Here is a 25,744-nt window from a genome sequence, read left to right on the forward strand (position 1 = left end):
ACAACTACTTGAAAACTCAGCAGCACGTGTGCTGACGAAGACCAGAAAGAGAGAGAGCATATTACACCACATATCACACGTCTATGGACCAGCCTGCTGGAGGACCTCAGGGCTGCAGAGGGTTGAACGTTGTGTTGGACGGTCCTCTGTGATGGTGTTTCCTCACTGGTCCATCTGTGCTCAGCCATGTTACTCATTTTATCTGTGCTCCTTCTATCCCTGAGCTCCTTTGTGTGTGTGTGTGTGTGTGTGTGTGTGTGTGTGTGTGTGTGTGTGTGTGTGTGTGTGTGTGTGTGTGTGTGGGAAGGGGGAGGGATCTTCAGACTTGTTTTATATTTGTTTGTTCTACGTGTGAAGAACCTTGGGTTGTAAGTCATTTGTATGAAAGGTGCTATATAAATAAAGTTGGTTTGATTTGATTTATACAGTTATTGAAATGAGTTTGTCTTCAGTTTGAGGAACAATAAAGTTGTGGATGAAGATGAATTAGATTCAGTTGGTGATTAAACATATCAGATCTACAACAGTGACAGACAGTGAACTGACCTCAGAGTCTCCAGTCTACAGTCTGGACTCTCCAGAAAACCACACAGCTGCTTCACTCCTGAATCCTTCAGGTCTTTGTTGTCACTCAGGTCCAGATGTTTCAGATGGGAGGGGTTGGACTTCAGAGCTGAGACCAGAGAATCACAGCTGATCTCTGACAAACCGCAGCTTTTCAATCTGAATAAAGAATAAAAGATTTAGATATTTTGTCCAGTTTCTGCAACAAACGCTCGTCTTGAACTAAACTTCATTCACACATTTACAGACACAGGACAAACTTCTCTCATCATGGAAATATCTCATCCACTCCAGCAGACTATAGAGGGACAGAGAAAGTCATTCTCCAACAGACTGATTCAGCTCCACTCCCACAGTGAACGCTCCAGGACGTCATTCATACCAAACTCTATCCAGCTGGACAACAACCCACCTTTCTGTATCAAATAACTCCATGTTATTAATGTTAATGCACCTTATTATTCCTTCCTATGTTTATAACACAGATTTACCTCTGTCTCTGTTTCTTATATATTTATTCATGGGCTAATTTTGTATTTTTTGTTGGGATCTCTACTCATGTGCTCTGAAAAGAACATTATGGAGGTTTACATGTCCCTCATGAGGCCTGAGCCAGAGTTGAGTGACACCATGACCTCCATGATTCACACCTCTGAGTTTGAATGAAAACTCAAAAACACATTTACCAAAGTCAGGCACATTCAGCAGGGGTCCCTGGTGACGTTATTCAGGTAATAAAATGTTGCCTTTTTTCCAGGTGAACCAGCTACATAAAGATATTCTAAGCTTTCTCTATATCTCAAACATTTGATTTTACCTGTTCAAAGTCTAGGCCACAGTCTGCAGACACTAGTAGCAGATCTCTTTCCCCCTTTTTGACACAGTAGTATAGTGTAGTTTATTTTACATTGAAACTTATAAGTGCTGAACATTTTGTTGTTGGTCGTTCCCTGTGATCAGCTGATTAATCAATATCACTGGTTCAAGGACCAACACCTGACCAGGTAACTCTGCTTCACTGGATCCACAATTGTTTGGCGATATTGAAAGTGGAGCCTACGTCACTTGGCTGCCATTTTGGAACGCAACATTCCAACATGCAGCTCTTGAATCTGAATTAAGAATAAAAGTGAGCTCCAATTAAATGTGTGATGTGTTTCATCCTGACTCAGAGCAGCAGCCTTCTATCAGTCTGACTCAACAACATCAGTAACAATCTGTGACTGTGTATTTAGTTTATCATCAGTGGAGAAGTGAATGGACTGTTGCACCAAAGCAGCATATTTACCAGGACTTGTTGTTTAAGACTGGAGGCCAGTGATAGTTTGGGGAGTTTCAGTGATGTGTGAAATGTAATAGTTGCTGAGTTTCAAGATTTTGAATGGCAAGGCTCCCCCACCACTCTGTACATTCATACAAGAGAAAACATCTAATAAAAGAACCACAAGTTCAGCTTTAAGAGGTGACTGTGTAGTCCCTCACAGGTCGACTACTTTTGGTCAATTATGTTTCTCTGTTTTAAATTTAGCCACGACTGAACACTTTTAAATCGTTTTATGCTAACTTGTTGTTGTTGTTTGATATCTGTTGTTTTTATATTTATTTTATGCATCCTTTTAATATGTGTAATGTAGATGAAAATTAGCCTGTTGGCTAACACTGGCACATTCACAGAAATGTTAATTAATGTGCACTGTATTTTCCGAATAAATAATTAAATAAATGAAATTAAGTGATGTATGATTGTAATAAATAAGAAAACTCGTCCTGGCTCTGTTAGTTTATAACAATAAACTCTTTGGAGTCAACATTGTTGTGTGTCGCTGAGAGAAGATTCTCCAGCACAAGACGTCATGACTGACTGATTAAACCCAGTCACATGTGACACCAGTTGTAACATCCCTTCACTGCTTCTCTGTGTGTTTTAGAAGATGTTAAAGTTTCAATGATGACTTTCAGTCTGGTCTGATGTTGGTCCCTGATTGTATCTCTGACATGTTAACTCCTCCAGTAGAGCTCTGTTACTAATTCCTGGGTTAAAAACCAGAGGAGACTGAGTCTTTGTAGTCAGAGACTCTCGACTGAACATTTATCAACTAAACAACATTTGACACATCAGTCAGTGATTTAAAGTGAATAAATACAGAAAACCTCCAACAGCTCCAGTCAGTGAACTGACCTCAGAGTCTCCAGTCTACAGTTTGGACTCTCCAGTCCAGCAGACAGATGCTTCACTCCTGAATTCTTCAGGTTATTGTTACTCATATCCAGCTCTGTCAGATAGGAAGGGTTGGACTTCAGAGCTGAGGACACAACTTCACAGTGAGTCTCTGAGAGTCCACATCCAGTAAATCTGTGATTAGAAAAGATATAAATCTGTTTTAAAATCAGGTAATTTCCATCTAGATCCTGACTGAATGAGTATGAAACAGAGTGAGGTGATCATCTGATGAACATCTGATTGATTCTGTTAATGATCAGGACTCACTGAGCCTTTCTGCAGTTCCTCACAGCTGGGATCAGTCTCTGTCGTCCCTCATCTGATGTGTTGTACTTCTTCAGGTCCAACTCATCCAGAACCTCCTCTGACATCTGCAGCATGTAGGCCAGAGCTGAGCAGTGGATCACAGAGAGTTTCTTCTCTGATCTGTTCTCTGACTTCAGGAACTCTTGGATCTCCTGATGAACTGAGAGGTCGTTCATCTCCATCAGACAGTGGAAGATGTTGATGCTTCTGTCAGGAGACATTTGATCAGTGTCCATCTCCTTCAGCTTGTTGATGACTCTCTGGATGATTTCTGGACTGTCCTCTATCTGACCCAGCAGACCTCCTAAGAGTCTGTGGTTGGACTCCAGAGAGAGGCCATGAAGGAAGCGAACAAACAGGTCCAGGTGACCATTTTTACTGAGCAGGGATTTCTTCATGGCTCCATACAGGAAGTTATTCAGAGGACTATAGGCGTCGTTCACATTATGCACAAGACCATGATCATGATTATAATCATCATCACCATCATCCTCATCATCAGAACCACCATCATAATCATCATCAGAACCACCATCATAATCATCATCATCCCAGCTTTTCCACAGGAAGTCATCCAGAGACTTAGTGGAGACCTGGTAGTCTCTCCCCAGGAAGTCCTCCAGTACCTCTGTCTTCTTGTTGGTGTAACAGTGGAACATGTAGACTGCAGCCAGAAACTCCTGAACGCTCAGATGAACAAAGCAGTAGACTGATTTCTGGAAGATCACACTCTCTCTTTTAAAGATCTCTGTACAAACTCCTGAGTACACTGAGGCCTCATTCACATCTAGACCACAGCGCTCCAGGTCTTCTTGGTAGAACATGATGTTTCCTTCCTCCAGATGTTCAAACGCCAGCCTCCCCAGCTTCAGAAGAACTTCCCTGTCAGCCTCCATCAGCTCCTGTGGACTCGTCTCATGTCCCTCATGGTACTTGTTCTTCTTCCTCTTTGTCTGAACCATCACAAAGTGTGAGTACATGTCAGTCAGGGTCTTGGGCAGCTCTCCTCTCTGCTCTGTAGTCAACATGTGCTCCAGAACTGTAGCAGTAATCCAGCAGAAGACTGGGACTGCACACAGGATGTGGAGGCTCCTGGAGGTCTTGATGTGGGAGATGATTCTGCTGGACAGCTCTTCATCACTGAACCTCCTCCTGAAATACTCCTCCTTCTGGGCGTCAGTGAAGCCTCGTACTTCTGTTACCCTGTCAACACATGTCGGAGGGATCTGATTGGCTGCTGCAGGTCTGGAAGTGATCCAGACCAGAGCCGAGGGAAGCAGGTTCCCCTTGATGAGGTTTGTCAGCAGCACGTTGACTGATGCCTTCTGTGTGACATCAGACACAACCTCACTGTTGTTGAAGTCCAGTGAAAGTCTGCTTTCATCCAGGCCGTCAAAGATGAACAAAAGTTTACAGACAGCCAGCTGCTCTGCTGTGACCTTCTGTAATGTTGGATGGAAAACATGGAGCAGCCTGAGAAGACTGTACTGCTCATCTTTGATCAAGTTCAGCTCCCTGAACGAAAGCACAATCACCACACTGACATCTTGGTTTTCCAAACCCTCTGCCCAGTCCAGAGTGAACTTCTGCACTGAGAAGGTTTTTCCAACACCAGCGACGCCGTTGGTCAGAACCAGTCTGATGTGTTTCTGTTGGTCAGGTAAGGCTTTAAAGATGTCGTGGCACCTGATTGGAGTGTCATGGAGGGCCTTCATCTTGGAAGCTGTCTCAAGCTGCTTCACCTCATGTTGGGTATTAACCTCTTCACTCTGTCCCTCTGTGATGTAGAGCTCAGTGTAGATCCTGTTGAGGAGGGTTCCTGTTCCTCTTACATCAATTCCTTCAGTCACACGTTCACATCTCCTCCTCAGACTGATCTTATGTTCATCTAAAACCTTCTGCAGACCAACATCAGCTGGAAAGAAGAAGAAACCAGAGACAGAAAGAAAACAGTCATCCCTGTTTAAAGCCACAAACAACAGAAATTTTACTTTAAATGTAAACAGTTTTTTCTTCTCACAATATCTAAATTTTAGAGGAAACATTAGAAATGCTCTTTGTTCTATCAGCTTCTGAGGGGGCGTGTCACTGTTTGATTGACAGCAGCTCATTTGCAGCTCTTCATCCAACAGATCCTCTGGTTTCTCTCTGTAATATTTAAGACTGATCCACTAATAAATGACGAACACTATGTTTATCTCTTATTTTTAATTGCACTGCCAACATTTCCTTTAGCTGTTTCACAATAAAAGAGGTTAATCACAAAAGGTATAGATTCATTTATATCAGCAGAAATGAACAGAAATCAGTTATGAGTAAAATAAGGCTGGTATGTGAAGTGCAGAGAAACAAAAAAGAGAATAAATAAAACTATAGGAAGAGTGATGTAGATGTAGAGATGTAGAGTCTTACTTGTTCTGGGTCTGTTTCCACACTGCTCCTCCACAGAAACATGACTCCTCTTCCTCTCTCTGTCAACACATTTCCTCATTATTAAAATAATTTTCTGATTGTCAACATTTGACATCACTGTCCAGATGCTCAGACGCTCACAGAGAACAGGAAAGGTTTGAAATGACTTCTTTTAAATTTCAACTCTTCTGCTTTCATCGACACCAAAGAACAGTTTTTCATATCTGTCTGTCGTATTAAACACTGAGTGATAGACCTGCTGTTTGTTGTTAATACAAACTCAACACTTCCTGCAGAGACTTCACAGTAAAAGCCTTTCATCAAAGAGAGATGATTCTGTCCTTCACTGTTTCAGCTTGAGTTAGTTCAGTCTGAACTGAGCTTAGAAGAATCTAAGAAGTGTTACTGACAATGAACTGGACTGAAAGGGAGGACTGATCAGATAAAGATCACATTCTAACTATACTGGCTGGTTGCTACACACTGACTATGGGAGGATAAGAAAACTGCAGTTCAATCCATCCACTAGTACCCAGCTGGAAATCTGTATGCACTTCAACATTAGGACAAATATATCTGACTATTGATGCTCCAGCAGCACTTTATAGGTCTGCAGTGTGGGATCACTTTACATTTAGAGTGACCTACGATGACGGTGGTAAGAAAGTTGTTGACAAAAGTGCGACAGTGTGCAAGCATTGTACAACACGTGTTGTTTATGCTAACGGCAACACAACCAACATGTCAGTTTACCTGCGTAGATCTGTAGTTTATGCTACATTTTATATTGATGACTTGATAATCTGGATTATTTCTTTTGTTATTTTAGATAAAACGATGACACTTTAAGTTTGATCAGAAATCCAGCCTTATTTCTTTGATTGTATTTCAAACACTGCACTTTAAGTTGAAGTGGAAAAAAAGAGTTTTCCATTAAGAACTGATTATCAGGGAACTGAAAGATATCAACATTGTTTTTGAGTTCATTTCAGATAAAGGGACCTAATGTCTAGTGCTGATGGAGCCTATGCTTCTTTGTTAAAGATAACTTTGTTTGCCAAATAAACCAAACACATGTTGGAACGAGCAATGTCTCCTGTCTTGCAGTGACAGAATTTCACCTACATTTAACCTCAGACTGTAACAATGATGTATCAGATGTCAGACTGCCTCATTCTTTCAGTTTTAACCTGAATATACAAGACATGATTGAATTTCCCAACAATCAACGTATACCGAACCAAACCGAAAACCTATGACCACAAAACCGTGAACCAAACCGAACCCTGGATTTTGTGAACCGTCCCACCCTTAGTATATACATTATATTGATATCTGTAAACATACAATACAATACTCTCAAAATAAAGCTGAGAGTCTTCAGTCTTTGAGACCACCTTCATTTTATAACTGTAACGTGAATAAACTTTAGTGAACAACTGGAATAACAAATATATTTCACTTAAACTCAATCAACCACTGGGGACAGAAAATAAACTGGAACTGACAAAAGTGATTAAAATGAGTCATGAACAAGTTAGTAGTAGTTCTCTTACTTTGTGTCTGAAGGTCCAGGTTCTCCACTGAATTGTGGAGGATCAATTCTGGACCTGTCACTCTTCATGGACAGACAGCTGGATACTGTAGACTCTGCTCTCTGTGTGTGGTACCGACCTCTGCAGAAACAAATGTTTTATTCTCATCAATCACTGATAAAGGTTTAAGTAGCTCTACTGCTCCATATACCGTATTTTCCGCACTATAAGGCGCACCTTCAATGAATGGCCTATTTTAAAACTTTGTTCATATATAAGGCGCACCGTAATATAAGGCGCACTGTCAGATTTTGAGAAAATTGGAGGTTTTTAGGTGCGCCTTATAGTGCGGAAAATACGGTAGTTTATCGGTTACGAGAGGAAGGGCAGCGGAGCGGTGTTATTTATGGCAGGAGAAAAAGCTCTTTGGCATCATCGCGGTGAAGAGATGAATGACTGTGGCCATCTCGCTTTGTTCCCTCGGAGACTCTGTTTAGTCTTCTTTACTTGGCGCAGGTCATCTTGTTGCTTCCTCCACTTCCGCACCATTGATTCGTTAATGTTAAATTCTCTCGCTGCTGCTCTATTCCCGTGTTCTACTGCGTGACTGATCGCCTTGAGTTTAAACTCTGCGTCGTAAGCATGTCTCTTAATAGTCGCCATTTTGGGGTCTTTACATAAACACACAAATGGAAATGAAACGGCACGCCTCGCGCAGTCATATATCCCAGCATGCACCGCGCGCTTCTTCTTCTACGGGGGAAAATGAAGTCGGCGGCTGCTTACCGTAGTTGCGAGACCTGTTGTGGCTCAGTATTGGTCCATATATAAGGCGCACCGGATTATAAGGCGCACTGTCAGCTTTTGAGAAAATTGGAGGTTTTTAGGTGCGCCTTATAGTGCGGAAAATACGGTACATATAAAATAAGATAAGATAAATATCGTCAGATCAACCTGAACCAGAACAACAGGAAGATAAAAGTATAAAGAAGACTTGGAACGACTCCTGATCTGAAGAATACAACATCATCTGAAGAACACAGTGAGATCATGAGCAGGAATGAGTTCCAGTGGCTCAGAGTCACTTGTGTTTATTGATGATGTGACAGTTGCACTGGATGAAGTTTGAAGTGTAGAGATATTCAGACAAATGAAGAAAGATGATTGGATGGTGCTTCACAGTCCAGACGGACAATGAGACACAAGACACAGTGTGAAAGAAACCCAGGAGTTTGTGGACACAAGATTGTGTATTAAAATAACTCCAACAAATTTACACATTTACTCCAGTTTGAATACAATTTCAAGCTGCAATAAAAAAAATATGTAACTATTTGTACATATGCCACTCCTGTCAGCTAAGAACAGGAAACTGAGACTACAGTCTCACATGTCAACATGGACCAAAATCTCTGAGGAATGTTTCCAACACCTTGTTGAAAGTATGACACCAAGAATTAAGGCAGTTTTGAAGGCAAAAGGGGGTCCAACCTTTCACTAGCAAGGTGTACCTAATAAAGTGGTCGATGAGTGTATATACCAGGGATGGAACAGTTCACGAAAACCATCGGAACCGTTTGGTTCGACTGTCTTGGTTCGGTTCGCGTGTGTTGCATCCGGTTCATAAGCACGAGCTGCTCTTTTTTTTATCATGCTTTTTCTCATAGGTGAAGCGTGTACGCTCCAGAGCAGCAGGTGGCGGTACTGCGCCTTTAAGCCAACTGCCCCGTAGTAAACAAGAAGAAGGAGGGAAGCAGCAGATTGTAGATAGACAGATACCAGTCACCATGAAGTACTGATTATCAGGGAACTGAAACACATCAACATTGGTTTTTGAGTTCATTTCAGACAAAGGGACCTAATGTCTAGTGCTGATGGAGCCTATGCTTCTTTGTTAAAGATAACTTTGTTTGCCAAATAAACCAAACACATGTTGGAACTAGCAATGTCTCCTGTTTTGCAGTGCCAGAATCTCACCTACATTTAAACTTAGACTGTAACAATGATGTATCAGATGTCAGACTGCCTCATTCTTTCAGTTTTAACCTGAATATACAAGACATGATTGAATTTCCCAACAATCAACGTATACCGAACCAAACCGAAAACCTATGACCACAAAACCGTGAACCGAACCGAACCATGGATTTTGTGAACCGTCCCACCCCTAGTATATACATTATATTAATATCTGTAAACATACAATACAATACTCTCAAAATAAAGCTGAGAGTCTTCAGTCTTTGAGACCACCTTCATTTTATAACTGTAACATGAATAAACTTTGGTGAACAGCTGGAATAACAAATATATTTCACTTAAACTCAATCAACCACTGGGGATAGAAAATGAACTGGAACTGACAGAAGTGATTAAAATGAGTCATGAACAAGTTAGTAGTAGTTCTCTTACTTTGTGTCTGAAAGTCCAGGTTCTTTACTGAAGTATGGAGGATCAATTATGGACTTGTCACTCTTCAGAGACACACAGCTGGATACTGTAGACTCTGCTCTCTGTCTGTGGTACCGACCTCTGCAGAAACAAATGTTTTATTCTCATCAATCACTGATAAAGGTTTAAGTTGCTCTACTGCTCCATATACATATAAAATAATATAAATATCTTCAGATCAACCTGAACCAGAACAACAGGAAGATAAAAGTCTGGAGAAGACTTGGAACGACTCCTGATCTGAAGAATACAACATCATCTGAAGAACACAGTGAGATCATGAGCAGTAATGAGTTCCAGTGGCTCAGAGTCACTTGTGTTTATTGATGATGTGACAGTTGCACTGGATGAAGTTTGAAGTGTAGAGATATTCAGACAAATGAAGAAAGATGATTGGATGGTGCTTCACAGTCCAGACGGACAATGACACAAAAGACATAGTGTGAAAGAAACCCAGGAGTTTGTGGATACAAGATTGTGTATTAAAATAACTCCAACAAATTTACACATTTACTCCAGTTTGAATACAATTTCAAGCTGCTATAAAAAATATGTAACTATTTGTACATATGCCACTCCTGTCAGCTAAGAACAGGAAACTGAGACTACAGTCTCACATGTCAACATGGACCAAAATCTCTGAGGAACATTTCCAACACCTTGTTGAAAGTATGACACCAAGAATTAAGGAAGTTTCGAAGACAAAAGGGGGTCCAACTTTTTACTAGCAAGGTGTACCTAATAAAGTGGTCGATGAGTGTATGTACCAGGGATGGAACGGTTTATAAAAAAACGTCGGAACCGTTCGGTTCGACTGTCTTGGTTCGGTTCACGTGTGTTGCATCCGATTCATGAGCACGAGCTTCTCCTTTTTTGAACATAATGCTTTTTCTCATAGGCGAAGCATGTACGCGCCAGAGCAGCAGGTGGCGGTACTGCGCCTTTAGTAGTAAACCCCGTAGTAAACAAGAAGAAGGAGGGAAGCAGCAGATAGTAGATAGACAGATACCAGTCACCATGAAGTACTGATTATCAGGGAACTGAAACATATCAACATTGTTTTTGAGTTCATTTCAGACAAAGGGACCTAATGTCTAGTGCTGATGGAGCCTATGCTTCTTTGTTAAAGATAACTTTGTTTGCCAAATAAACCAAACACATGTTGGAACTAGCAATGTGTCCTGTCTTGCAGTGCCAGAATCTCACCTACATTTAACCTCAGAGTGTAACAATGATGTATCAGATGTCAGACTGCCTCATCCTTTTAGTTTTAACCTGAATATACAAGACATGATTGAATTTCCCAACAATCAACGTATACCGAACCAAACCGAAAACCGTGACCACAAAACCGTGAACCGAACCGAACCGTGGATTTTGTGAACCGTCCCACCCCTAGTATATACATTATATTAATATCTGTAAACATACAATACAATACTCTCAAAATAAAGCTGAGAGTCTTCAGTCTTTGAGACCACCTTCATTTTATAACTGTAACGTGAATAAACTTTGGTGAACAGCTGGAATAACAAATATATCTCACTTAAACTCAATCAACCACTGGGGACAGAAAATGAACTGGAACTGACAAAAGTGATTGAAATGAGTCATGAACAAGTTAGTAGTAGTTCTCTTACTTTGTGTCTGAAAGTCCAGGTTCTTTACTGAAGTATGGAGGATCAATTATGGACTTGTCACTCTGCAGAGACACACAGCTGGATACTGTAGACTCTGCTCTCTGTCTGTGGTACCGACCTCTGCAGAAACAAATGTTTTATTCTCATCAATCACTGATAAAGGTTTAAGTTGCTCTACTGCTCCATATACATATAAAATAATATAAATATCGTCAGATCAACCTGAACCAGAACAACAGGAAGATAAAAGTCTGGAGAAGACTTGGAACGACTCCTGATCTGAAGAATACAACATCATCTGAAGAACACAGTGAGATCATGAGCAGCAATGAGTTCCAGTGGCTCAGAGTCACTTGTGTTTTTGATGATGTGACAGTTGCACTGGATGAAGTTTGAAGTGTAGAGATATTCAGACAAATGAAGAAAGATGATTGGATGGTGCTTCACAGTCCAGACGGACAATGACACAAAAGACATAGTGTGAAAGAAACCCAGGAGTTTGTGGATACAAGATTGTGTATTAAAATAACTCCAACAAATTTACACATTTACTCCAGTTTGAATACAATTTCAAGCTGCTATAAAAAATATGTAACTATTTGTACATATGCCACTCCTGTCAGCTAAGAACAGGAAACTGAGACTACAGTCTCACACGTCAACATGGACCAAAATCTCTGAGGAACATTTCCAACACCTTGTTGAAAGTATGACACCAAGAATTAAGGAAGTTTCGAAGACAAAAGGGGGTCCAACTTTTTACTAGCAAGGTGTACCTAATAAAGTGGTCGATGAGTGTATGTACCAGGGATGGAACGGTTTATAAAAAAACGTCGGAACCGTTCGGTTCGACTGTCTTGGTTCGGTTCACGTGTGTTGCATCCGATTCATGAGCACGAGCTTCTCCTTTTTTGAACATAATGCTTTTTCTCATAGGCGAAGCATGTACGCGCCAGAGCAGCAGGTGGCGGTACTGCGCCTTTAGTAGTAAACCCCGTAGTAAACAAGAAGAAGGAGGGAAGCAGCAGATAGTAGATAGACAGATACCAGTCACCATGAAGTACTGATTATCAGGGAACTGAAACATATCAACATTGTTTTTGAGTTCATTTCAGACAAAGGGACCTAATGTCTAGTGCTGATGGAGCCTATGCTTCTTTGTTAAAGATAACTTTGTTTGCCAAATAAACCAAACACATGTTGGAACTAGCAATGTGTCCTGTCTTGCAGTGCCAGAATCTCACCTACATTTAACCTCAGAGTGTAACAATGATGTATCAGATGTCAGACTGCCTCATCCTTTTAGTTTTAACCTGAATATACAAGACATGATTGAATTTCCCAACAATCAACGTATACCGAACCAAACCGAAAACCGTGACCACAAAACCGTGAACCGAACCGAACCGTGGATTTTGTGAACCGTCCCACCCCTAGTATATACATTATATTAATATCTGTAAACATACAATACAATACTCTCAAAATAAAGCTGAGAGTCTTCAGTCTTTGAGACCACCTTCATTTTATAACTGTAACGTGAATAAACTTTGGTGAACAGCTGGAATAACAAATATATCTCACTTAAACTCAATCAACCACTGGGGACAGAAAATGAACTGGAACTGACAAAAGTGATTGAAATGAGTCATGAACAAGTTAGTAGTAGTTCTCTTACTTTGTGTCTGAAAGTCCAGGTTCTTTACTGAAGTATGGAGGATCAATTATGGACTTGTCACTCTGCAGAGACACACAGCTGGATACTGTAGACTCTGCTCTCTGTCTGTGGTACCGACCTCTGCAGAAACAAATGTTTTATTCTCATCAATCACTGATAAAGGTTTAAGTTGCTCTACTGCTCCATATACATATAAAATAATATAAATATCTTCAGATCAACCTGAACCAGAACAACAGGAAGATAAAAGTCTGGAGAAGACTTGGAACGACTCCTGATCTGAAGAATACAACATCATCTGAAGAACACAGTGAGATCATGAGCAGCAATGAGTTCCAGTGGCTCAGAGTCACTTGTGTTTATTGATGATGTGACAGTTGCACTGGATGAAGTTTGAAGTGTAGAGATATTCAGACAAATGAAGAAAGATGATTGGATGGTGCTTCACAGTCCAGACGGACAATGACACAAAAGACATAGTGTGAAAGAAACCCAGGAGTTTGTGGATACAAGATTGTGTATTAAAATAACTCCAACAAATTTACACATTTACTCCAGTTTGAATACAATTTCAAGCTGCTATAAAAAATATGTAACTATTTGTACATATGCCACTCCTGTCAGCTAAGAACAGGAAACTGAGACTACAGTCTCACACGTCAACATGGACCAAAATCTCTGAGGAACATTTCCAACACCTTGTTGAAAGTATGACACCAAGAATTAAGGAAGTTTCGAAGACAAAAGGGGGTCCAACTTTTTACTAGCAAGGTGTACCTAATAAAGTGGTCGATGAGTGTATGTACCAGGGATGGAACGGTTTATAAAAAAACGTCGGAACCGTTCGGTTCGACTGTCTTGGTTCGGTTCACGTGTGTTGCATCCGATTCATGAGCACGAGCTTCTCCTTTTTTGAACATAATGCTTTTTCTCATAGGCGAAGCATGTACGCGCCGAGCAGCAGGTGGCGGTACTGCGCCTTTAGTAGTAAACCCCGTAGTAAACAAGAAGAAGGAGGGAAGCAGCAGATAGTAGATAGACAGATACCAGTCACCATGAAGTACTGATTATCAGGGAACTGAAACATATCAACATTGTTTTTGAGTTCATTTCAGACAAAGGGACCTAATGTCTAGTGCTGATGGAGCCTATGCTTCTTTGTTAAAGATAACTTTGTTTGCCAAATAAACCAAACACATGTTGGAACTAGCAATGTGTCCTGTCTTGCAGTGCCAGAATCTCACCTACATTTAACCTCAGAGTGTAACAATGATGTATCAGATGTCAGACTGCCTCATCCTTTTAGTTTTAACCTGAATATACAAGACATGATTGAATTTCCCAACAATCAACGTATACCGAACCAAACCGAAAACCGTGACCACAAAACCGTGAACCGAACCGAACCGTGGATTTTGTGAACCGTCCCACCCCTAGTATATACATTATATTAATATCTGTAAACATACAATACAATACTCTCAAAATAAAGCTGAGAGTCTTCAGTCTTTGAGACCACCTTCATTTTATAACTGTAACGTGAATAAACTTTGGTGAACAGCTGGAATAACAAATATATCTCACTTAAACTCAATCAACCACTGGGGACAGAAAATGAACTGGAACTGACAAAAGTGATTGAAATGAGTCATGAACAAGTTAGTAGTAGTTCTCTTACTTTGTGTCTGAAAGTCCAGGTTCTTTACTGAAGTATGGAGGATCAATTATGGACTTGTCACTCTTCAGAGACACACAGCTGGATACTGTAGACTCTGCTCTCTGTCTGTGGTACCGACCTCTGCAGAAACAAATGTTTTATTCTCATCAATCACTGATAAAGGTTTAAGTTGCTCTACTGCTCCATATACATATAAAATAATATAAATATCTTCAGATCAACCTGAACCAGAACAACAGGAAGATAAAAGTCTGGAGAAGACTTGGAACGACTCCTGATCTGAAGAATACAACATCATCTGAAGAACACAGTGAGATCATGAGCAGCAATGAGTTCCAGTGGCTCAGAGTCACTTGTGTTTATTGATGATGTGACAGTTGCACTGGATGAAGTTTGAAGTGTAGAGATATTCAGACAAATGAAGAAAGATGATTGGATGGTGCTTCACAGTCCAGACGGACAATGACACAAAAGACATAGTGTGAAAGAAACCCAGGAGTTTGTGGATACAAGATTGTGTATTAAAATAACTCCAACAAATTTACACATTTACTCCAGTTTGAATACAATTTCAAGCTGCTATAAAAAATATGTAACTATTTGTACATATGCCACTCCTGTCAGCTAAGAACAGGAAACTGAGACTACAGTCTCACACGTCAACATGGACCAAAATCTCTGAGGAACATTTCCAACACCTTGTTGAAAGTATGACACCAAGAATTAAGGAAGTTTCGAAGACAAAAGGGGGTCCAACTTTTTACTAGCAAGGTGTACCTAATAAAGTGGTCGATGAGTGTATGTACCAGGGATGGAACGGTTTATAAAAAAACGTCGGAACCGTTCGGTTCGACTGTCTTGGTTCGGTTCACGTGTGTTGCATCCGATTCATGAGCACGAGCTTCTCCTTTTTTGAACATAATGCTTTTTCTCATAGGCGAAGCGTGTACGCTCCAGAGCAGCAGGTGGCGGTACTGCGCCTTTAGTAGTAAACCCCGTAGTAAACAAGAAGAAGGAGGGAAGCAGCAGATAGTAGATAGACAGATACCAGTCACAATGAAGTACTGATTATCAGGGGACTGAAACATATCAACATTGTTTTTGAGTTCATTTCAGACAAAGGGACCTAATGTCTAGTGCTGATGGAGCCTATGCTTCTTTGTTAAAGATAACTTTGTTTGCCAAATAAATCAAACACATGTTGGAACTAGCAATGTCTCCTGTCTTGCAGTGCCAGAATCTCACCTACATTTAACCTCCGAGTGTAACAATGATGTATCAGATGTCAGACTGCCTCATCCTTTTAGTTTTAACCTGAATATACAAGACATGATTGAATTTCCCAACAATCAACGTATACCGAACCAAACCGAAAACCGTGACCACAAAACCGTGAACCGAACCGAACCGTGGATTTTGTGAACCGTCCCACCCCTAGTATATACATTATATTGATATCTGTAAACATACAATACAATACTCTCAAAATAAAGCTGAGAGTCTTCAGTCTTTGAGACCACCTTCATTTTATAACTGTAACTTGAATGAACTTTAGTGAACAGCTGGAATAACAAATATATTTCACTTAAACCCAATCAACCACTGGGGATAGAAAATGAACTGGAACTGACAGAAGTGATTAAAATGAGTCATGAACAAGTTAGTAGTAGTTCTCTTACTTTGTGTCTGAAAGTCCAGGTTCTTTACTGAAGTATGGAGGATCAATTATGGACTTGTCACTCTTCAGAGACACACAGCTGACTCTGTCCTCCTCTTCCTCCATCTTCTGGTCTTCTTTCAGTCTGAGAGACAAACAGTGAGTTTACAACAACTTCAGTTCCAGTACTTCATGTTGATTGGAGACACATTTGACTTGTTTAATTGAAAAAAAAAACAAACAACAAACAAAATTGTCTGATCTACTTCAGAGATCGATCTTTATGGGAGTAGACCAAAACTTTGCTCGGTTTATGAGCTGGAGCTTCTACAATGATACAGTCTGAAAGGCCGTCGTGTAACAAAAAATACTGAAGTGTGAGGATTTTATGGCAGTTTCTTTATGTGTGTACATTTTTGGGACGAAGGTGTCCAGAGGGGTCAAAATTAGAGGAGGGCATAAGGGTTAATTTCATTTAAACAACTTTAAATCATTTACAACAACAACAACAACCACATGAATAGTAGTTCAGCTTTTTTTAATCTCGTATGTAATGTGCGCGCTACTTCTGGTGCAGATAAGATGGCGCTATCCCTCAGGTGGTTCTTCTACCGGCTCTGTTTACCTTCTTCTTCTTCTGTGACTGACTTTCTTGGATGTTTTTGTTTGTGGTCAAACGCCTGCGCAGCGGTTGTGGACACATGTGCACACGCGTTATTCTGTTGTAGTCTGATTAAGCGTATACATGGCAGAGAAAAACTAATCCAATCTCATTATCTGGGTGTCTTAATCTGATAAGGAGATCTCTGATTTAAGTCGGAGTAACATGTTCACATGCACTTAAATTATCCAGTTGAAGTCAGATTAAGGTAATAATTCACTTTTTTTTGGCATTTTATTTTTATTGATTTTGTATAAACAAACCTTTGTGTTTTTAAAGTAAAAGTAGTTCTTTCCATCACAAAGATGCTATGCACAATGTCAGTCCATTCCTCTACATTAGGTGTCTCCTTCTTCAGCCATTTCTTGGTTATTCTCAGCAAATATTCATCTTTGCTCCTCCACTCCAGTTTCTCTATGTCAGTTGAACTCAACGCTGTGTTCATTGGTGCGAGTATCAAATAACTCCATGTTATTAATGTAAATGCACCTTATTATTCCTGTCCTGTTTAATTCAATCAATCAAGAGTGTCAGAGTTTCAGAGTAAATCATCCAGTGGAGGATTTTTCTTCTTCTATGAAGCTCAGCATGACTCTGCCACAGTCAATGGACTAAACCACAGAAGAAGAAACCAGACTTTACCATGAAGATCCTCAGTGTGGATCAGTAGAATATCAGCCTGATGTCACCACAACTTTACCATCATATTCATCTGAGTACACAAAGAAAACATGGAGACTGACCTCAGAGTCTCCAGTTTATAGTCTGGACTCTTCACAAGATGAAGAAGATGCTTCACATCTGAATCCTTCAGGTTGTTGTTACTCAGATCCAGATGTTTCAGATGGGAGGGGTTGGACTTCAGAGCTGAGACCAGATAATAACAGCTGATCTCTGACAAACTGCAGCTCTTCAAACTGAAAAAGAGTAAAAGTTGTAGATTCAATCATGAATAATTCAATCAGATTGTCAAGTGAGTTGAGATCTCAGCCGACCAACAGCTTAAGAGCACGGTACTACGTGTATGATCGGAACTTGAATTAATAGAATATGAAGAGATACTACTATGATTTAAGAATGATTCTGATTAAACATGTTGATTTTCAGTAAAGTGATTAATATACACAGAATGTAAGATGAATAATAGTTGAAGCAATGTAACTAAATGATTGCGAAATCAGGAGCAGAATAAAAAAAACAGGATACAGATGGCCAGCAGTGGGGGTAAAAAAGGGGAACTGAAACCTTATGGCCTAAGAGCAAGTCAAGACATGTCCAAACACATAGTTAGTGGAAAAGTACAGAAAGTGAACTAATGTCTAAGTATTAATTAATAAGTCATGAATGTAACACTCTTATTGGATGAAAGTAGTGGGGGGATGGTTAGTCATGATGATGTGTGGAAAATAGGATGGGTCTCGATTTAAAGAGTATAAAAGATGTAATGCAAAAGTATATTACGGGAACTTCACCATGGACGCAGACTGTGCTGCATGCGGACTGAGCCAACTCCCTCACAGTGCTATTTTGGCTTTTAGAGTTTGGTCTGGATTCCCCCTGCCTAGCAGACGAAGTTGGATTATCTTTCACACTTGCGATTTCTACTTCTTGGACTTTGTACGGAGTCGAGGAGACCTAATCGGAATAGATTTGTGAAGGATTTAAGAGATTTATCAAAGGACAGAATCATCTCCATCGGGACCTCCCTATTTTACCAACCCACTCCGCGGCAGTAAGAGGAACTAGGTTTGGGTGGGGTCGCATCGGCCGTGCGGCTCACTCTACGCCTGTTCTAATTTAAAAAGGATTTTTGGACAGTTTTGGACATTTTTACATTACCCCTACTTCACCTGCTTGGTTCAGAAGTAATTCTTTTTGATGAAGTGATTTTTGGAGCAGAATCTAAGAGAGATATTTCTGATTAGGTATTACATGATTGAGAGTACAATTGATTTTTAAATATTCATATCTTATGTTACCCAATGTCTGATTTTTGATTGATTAATTGAGCTGTTGCAAACCGCTTATGCTGAACCTGCAAATAAAATTTGGCTCTAAAGGTCAGAAGTCTTTGCTGACGATTATTTCTCCCTTTTTGCTGGTACTCAAGACAGTAAAACTAAAGGCAAACTTAATGGTAGCTCCGACACCTAGATCTTACTGGTCACACTAGTCGATTCCACTTAAAACTATTTTTATGTCCCTAGGGCTTCCAGCCTAGCCTTTAAATTATAACCTGGCACGTACCAAGTGCACAGATCCATTAGGGGTAAGCCACCACAACTGACGGGACTCAACTTCGGACCCAGCTGCGGGAAGCCTCCCTGACTGGCGGATTCCGGGGGACGTGAGTAAGCGGGGCAAACGTCAGGACTAAGGGTGGTTAGAGGCCAGGCGAGTTACCCCGCCTACAGCTTGAGTAGTGCTATCACTGAGTTCGGTTGGAGTAATACTCCGCAGACGTGAAGCCATAACCCTACAGGAAACGGAGAAGCCGTCATACCTGTTCCGGGATCTAACAAGATGTGTTCAGGGTTTAAATGTGCAACTCAACATCACTGTGTCCTAACAGCCTTTAAGCTTCATTGACTTTAACAACTAACAGTGGACATTTTCTCCAGTTTCTGCTACAAGCACTGGTCTTGAACTAAAGGACATTCACAGATTTATGGAGGAAAGCTGTGGATGAAGATGAATTAGATTCAGTTGGTGATTAAACATATCAGATCTACAACAATAACAGACAGTGAACTGACCTCAGAGTCTCCAGTCTACAGTCTGGACTGTCCAGAAAACCACACAGCTGCTTCACTCCTGAATCCTTCAGGTTGTTGTTAGTCAGGTGCAGATGTTTCAGATGGGAGGGGTTGGACTTCAGGGCTGAGACCAGAGAATCACAGCTGATCTCTGACAAACTGCAGCTCATCAATCTAAATAAAGAATAAAAGATTTAGATATATTGTCCAGTTTCTGCTACAAACGCTCGTCTTGAACTAAACTTCATTCACACATTTACAGACACAGGACAAACTTCTCTCATCATGGAAATATCTCATCCACTCCAGCAAACTATAGAGGGACAGAGAAAGTCATTCTCCAACAGACTGATTCAGCTCCACTCCCACAGTGAACGCTCCAGGACGTCATTCATACCAAACTCTATCCAGCTGGACAACAACCCACCTTTCTGCATCAAATAACTCCATGTTATTAATGTTAATGCACCTTATTATTCCTTCCTATGTTTATAACACAGATTTATCTCTGTCTCTGTCCCTTATATATTTGTTAATGTGCTAATCTTGTATTTTTTGTTGGGATCTCTACTCATGTGCTCTGAAAAGAACAGTATGGAGGTTTACATGTCCCTCATGAAGCCTGAGCCAGAGTTGAGTGACACCATGACCTCCATGATTCACACCTCTGAGTTTGAATGAAAACTCAAAAACACATTGACCAAAGTCAGGCACATTCAGCAGGGGTCCCTGGTGACATCACTCAGGTAATAAAATGCTGCCTTTTTTTCCAGGTGAACCAGCTACATAAAGATATTCTAAGCTTTCTCTATATCTCAAACATTTGATTTTACCAGTTCAAAGTCTAGGCCACAGTCTGCAGACACTAGTAGCAGATTTCTTTCCCCCTTTTTGAGACAATAGTATAGTGTAGTTTATTTTACATTGAAACTTATAAGTGCTGAACATTTTGTTGTTGGTCGTTCCCTGTGATCAGCTGATTAATCAATATCACTGGTTCAAGGACCAACACCTGACCAGGTAACTCTGCTTCACTGGATCCACAATTGTGTGGTGATATTGAAAGTGGAGCCTACGTCACTTGGCTGCCATTTTGGAACGCAACATTCCAACATGCAGCTCTTGAATCTGAATTAAGAATAAAAGTGAGCTCCAATTAAATGTGTGATGTGTTTCATCCTGACTTAGAGCAGCAGCCTTCTATCAGTCTAACTCAACAACATCACTAACAATCTGTGACTGTGTATTTAGTTTTATCATCAGTGGAGAAGGGAATGGACTGTTGCACCAAAGCAGCATATTTACCAGGACTTGTTGTTTAAGACTGGAGGCCAGTGATAGTTTGGGGAGTTTCAGTGATGTGTGAAATGTAATAGTTGCTGAGTTTCAAGATTTTGAATGGCAAGGCTCCCCCACCACTCTGAACATTCATACAAAAGAAAACATCTAATAAAAGAACCACAAGTTCAGCTTTAAGAGGTGACTGTGTAGTCCCTCATAGGTCGACTACTTTTGGTCAATTATGTTTCTCTGTTTTAAATTTAGCCACGACTGAACACTTTTAAATTGTTTTATGCTAACTTGTTGTTGTTGTTGTTCGATATCTGTTGTTTTTATATTTATTTTATGTATCCTTTTAATATGTGTAATTTATTAATCTGACTGTTTTTTAGACATCCTGCCAGAGGACTGTAGCTGAAAACACTGGCACATTTACAGAAATGTTAATTAATGTGCACTGTTCTTTTCGAATAAATGAATAAATTAAATTAAATGATGTATGATTGTAATAAATAAGAAAACTCGTCCTGGCTCTGTTAGTTTATAGCAATAAACTCTTTGGAGTCAACATCGTTGTGTGTCGCTGAGAGAAGATTCTCCAGCACAAGACGTCATGACTGACTGATTAAACCCAGTAACATGTGACACCAGTTGTAACATCCCTTCACTGCTTCTCTGTGTGTTTTAGAAGATGTTAAAGTTTCAGTGATGACTTTCAGTCTGGTCTGATGTTGGTCCCTGATTGTATCTCTGACATGTTAACTCCTCCAGTAGAGCTCTGTTACTAATTCCTGGGTTAAAAACCAGAGGAGACTGAGTCTTTGTAGTCAGAGACCCTCGACTGAACATTTATCAACTAAACAACATTTGACACATCAGTCAGTGATTTAAAGTGAATAAATAAAGAAAACCTCCAACAGCTCCAGTCAGTGAACTGACCTCAGAGTCTCCAGTCTACAGTTTGGACTCTCCAGTCCAGCAGACAGATGCTCCACTCCTGAATCCTCCAGGTCATTATCACTCATGTCCAGCTCTGTCAGATAGGAAGGGTTGGACTTCAGAGCTGAGGACACAACTTCACAGTGAGTCTCTGAGAGTCCACATCCAGTAAATCTGTGATTAGAAAACACATAAATCTGTTATAAAATCGGATCATTTCCATCTAGATCCAGACTGAATGAGTATGAAACAGAGTGAGGTGATCATCTGATGAACATCTGATTGATTCAGTTAATGATCAGGACTCACTGAGCCTTTCTGCAGTTCCTCACAGCTGGGATCAGTCTCAGTCGTCCCTCCTCTGATGTGTTGAACTTGTTCAGGTCCAATTCATCCAGAACCGCCTCTGACATCTGCAGCATGTAGGCCAGAGCTGAGCAGTGGATCGAAGAGAGTTTCTTCTTCGATCTGTTCTCTGACTTCAGGAACTCTTGGATCTTCTGATTAACTGAGAGGTCTTTTATCTCCATCAGACAGTGGAAGATGTTGATGCTTCTGTCAAGAGACATTTTACTACTCCTCATCTTTTTTAGCTTGTTGATGGTTCTCTGGATGATTTCTGGACTGTTCTCTGTCTGACCCAGCAGACCTCCTAAGAGTCTGTGGTTGGACTCCAGAGAGAGGCCATGAAGGAAGCGAACAAACAGGTCCAGGTGACCATTTTTACTGAGCAGGGATTTCTTCATGGTTCCATAGAGGAAGTCTTCCAGAGACTTAGTTGAGTCCTGGTGGTCTCTCCCCAGGAAGTTCTTCAGAACCTCTGTCTTCTTGTTGGTGTAACAGTGGAACATGTAGACTGCAGCCAGAAACTCCTGAATGCTCAGATGAACAAAGCAGTAGACTGATTTCTGGAAGATCACACTCTCTCTTTTGAAGATCTCTGTACAAACTCCTGAGTACACTGAGGCCTCTGTCACATCCAGACCACAGCGCTCCAGGTCTTCTTGGTAGAACATGATGTTTCCTTTCTCCAGATGTTCAAACGCCAGCCTCCCCAGCTTCAGAAGAACTTCCCTGTCAGCCTCCATCAGCTCCTGTGGACTCATCTCATGTCCCGCATGGTACTTGTTCTTCTTCCTCTTTGTCTGAACCATCACAAAGTGTGAGTACATGTCAGTCAGGGTCTTGGGCAGCTCTCCTCTCTGCTCTGTAGTCAACATGTGCTCCAGAACTGTAGCAGTGATCCAGCAGAAGACTGGGACTGCACACAGGATGTGGAGGCTCCTGGAGGTCTTGATGTGGGAGATGATTCTGCTGGACAGCTCTTCATCACTGAACCTCTTCCTGAAGTACTCCTCCTTCTGGGCGTCAGTGAAGCCTCGTAGTTCTGTTACCCTGTCAACACATGTAGGAGGGATCTGATTGGCTGCTGCAGGTCTGGAAGTGATCCAGACCAGAGCCGAGGGAAACAGGTTCCCCTTGATGAGGTTTGTCAGCAGCACGTTGACTGATGCCTTCTGTGTGACATCGGACACAACCTCACTGTTGTTGAAGTCCAGTGAAAGTCTGCTTTCATCCAGGCCGTCAAAGATGAACAAAAGTTTACAGACAGCCAGCTCCTCTGCTGTGACCTCCTGTAATGTTGGATGGAAAACATGGAGCAGCCTGAGAAGACTGTACTGCTCATCTTTGATCAAGTTCAGCTCCCTGAACGAAAGCACAATCACCACACTGACATCTATGTTTTCAAAACCCTCTGCCCAGTCCAGAGTGAACTTCTGCACTGAGAAGGTTTTTCCAACGCCAGCGACGCCGTTGGTCAGAACCAGTCTGATGTGTCTCTGTTGGTCAGGTAAGGCTTTAAAGATGTCGTGGCACCTGATTGGAGTGTCATGGAGGGCCTTCATCTTGGAAGCTGTCTCAAGCTGCTTCACCTCATGTTGGGTATTAACCTCTTCACTCTGTCCCTCTGTGATGTAGAGCTCAGTGTAGATCCTGTTGAGGAGGGTTCCTGTTCCTCTTACATCAGTTCCTTCAGTCACACGTTCACATCTCCTCCTCAGACTGATCTTATGTTCATCTAAAACCTCCTGCAGACCAACATCAGCTGGAAAGAAGAAGAAACCAGAGACAGAAAGAAAACAGTCATCCCTGATTAAAGCCACAAACAACAGAAATTTTACTTTAAATGTAAACAGTTTTTTCTTCTCACAATATCTAAATTTTAGAGGAAACATTAGAAATGCTCTTTGTTCTATCAGCTTCTGAGGGGGCGTGTCAGTGTTTGATTGACAGCAGCTCATCTGCAGCTCTTCATCTAACAGATCCTCTGGTTCCTCTCTGTAATATTTAAGACTGATCCACTCATAAATGATGAACAATATGTTTAGCATGTATTTCTAAAAGCACTGCCAACATTTTCTTTAGCTGTTTTACAATACAACAGATTAATCACAACAGGTATAGATTAATTTATATCAGCAGAAATGAACAGAGCTCAGTTATGAGTAATATAAAGCTGGTATGTGAAGTGCAGGGAAACAAAAAAGAGAATAAATACAACTATAGGAAGAGTGATGTAGATGTAGAGATGTAGAGTCTTACTTGTTCTGGATCTTTTTCCACACTGGGGACAGGAGGAGTGTCCTGATGAAGCAGACTGGTCCCAGTGTGAGGTGATGCACTGTCTGCAGAACCAGTGTCCACAGCTGGTAGAGACTGGATCCTTCAGGACGTCCTGACACAAAGCACAGCAGGACAGCTGCTCCTCCACAGAAAAATGACTCCTCTTCCTCTCTCTGTCAACACATTTCTTTATCATTAAAATCATTTACAGATATTCAACATTTGACATCACTGTCAGAAGCTCAGACGCTCACAGAGAACAGGAAAAGTTTGAATTGACTTCCTTTGATTTAAACTCTCCTGCTTTCATCAACACCAATGAACTGTTTTTCCTATCTGTCTGTCATATTAAACACAGAGTGATCTACCTGCTGTTTGTTGTTAATACAAACTCAACACTTCCTGCAGAGACTTCACAGTAAAAGCCTTCCATCAAAGAGAGATGATTCTGTCCTTCACTGTTGTAGCTTGAGTTAGTGAAGTCTGAACTGAGTTTAGAAGAATCTAAGAAGTGTTACTGATAGTGAACTGGACTGATAGGGAGGATTAATCAGATAAAGATCACATTCTAACTATACTAGCTTGTTGTTACACACTGACTATGGGAGGATAAGAAAACTGCAGTTCAATCCATCCACTAGTACCTAGCTGGAAATCTGTACACACACCAACATTAGGACAAATATATCTGACTATTGATGCTCCAGCAGCACTTTATAGGTCTGCAGTGTGGGATCACTTTACATTTAGAGTGACCTACGATGACGGTGGTAAGAAAGTTGTTGACAAAAGTGCGACAGTGTCCAAGCATTGTACAACACGTGTTGTTTATACTAACGGCAACACCACCAACATGTCAGCTTATCTGCGGAGATCTGTGGTTTATGCTACATTTTATATTGATGACTTGATAATCTGGATTATTTCTTTTGTTATTTTAAATAACACAATGACACTTTAAGTTTGATCAGAAATCCAGCCTTATTTCTTTGATTGTATTTCAAACACTGCACTTTAAGTTCAAGTGGAAAAAACAGTTGTCCATTAAGAACTGATTATCAGGGAACTGAAACATATCAACACTGTTTTTGAGTTCATTTCAGACAAAGGGACCTAATGTCTAGTGCTGATGGAGCCTATGCTTATTTGTTAAAGATAACTTTGTTTGCCAAATAAATGAAACACATGTCAGAACTAGCAATGTCTCCTGTCTTGAAGTGCCAGAATCTCAGCTACATTTAACCTCAGACTGTAACAATGATGTATCAGATGTCAGACTGCCTCATCCTTTTAGTTTTAACCTGAATATACAAGACATGATTGAATTTCCCAACAATCAA

The 25,744-nt window shown here is 40.7% G+C and overlaps 1 protein-coding gene across 1 annotated transcript in view; it reads right to left on the reverse strand.

The window, feature by feature from the left end:
- Positions 1-25,744, reverse strand: part of LOC124995449 — a 756,577-nt gene that overhangs the window by 716,929 nt on the left and 13,904 nt on the right. The window contains exons 6-17 of the mRNA XM_047567814.1: positions 24,384-24,577; positions 22,089-23,886; positions 21,780-21,953; positions 19,560-19,733; positions 17,547-17,720; positions 16,165-16,287; positions 14,486-14,605; positions 12,808-12,927; positions 11,130-11,249; positions 9,451-9,570; positions 7,060-7,179; positions 5,504-5,562 (exon numbers count right to left, since the gene is read on the reverse strand). Coding sequence (XP_047423770.1) covers positions 5,504-5,562; positions 7,060-7,179; positions 9,451-9,570; positions 11,130-11,249; positions 12,808-12,927; positions 14,486-14,605; positions 16,165-16,287; positions 17,547-17,720; positions 19,560-19,733; positions 21,780-21,953; positions 22,089-23,886; positions 24,384-24,577 — 3,296 coding nt within the window. The remainder of the gene's footprint in view (positions 1-5,503; positions 5,563-7,059; positions 7,180-9,450; positions 9,571-11,129; positions 11,250-12,807; positions 12,928-14,485; positions 14,606-16,164; positions 16,288-17,546; positions 17,721-19,559; positions 19,734-21,779; positions 21,954-22,088; positions 23,887-24,383; positions 24,578-25,744) is intronic.

The sequence above is a fragment of the Mugil cephalus genome, chromosome 18, assembly GCF_022458985.1.
Source record: "Mugil cephalus isolate CIBA_MC_2020 chromosome 18, CIBA_Mcephalus_1.1, whole genome shotgun sequence".
NCBI classification, from domain to species: domain Eukaryota; kingdom Metazoa; phylum Chordata; class Actinopteri; order Mugiliformes; family Mugilidae; genus Mugil; species Mugil cephalus.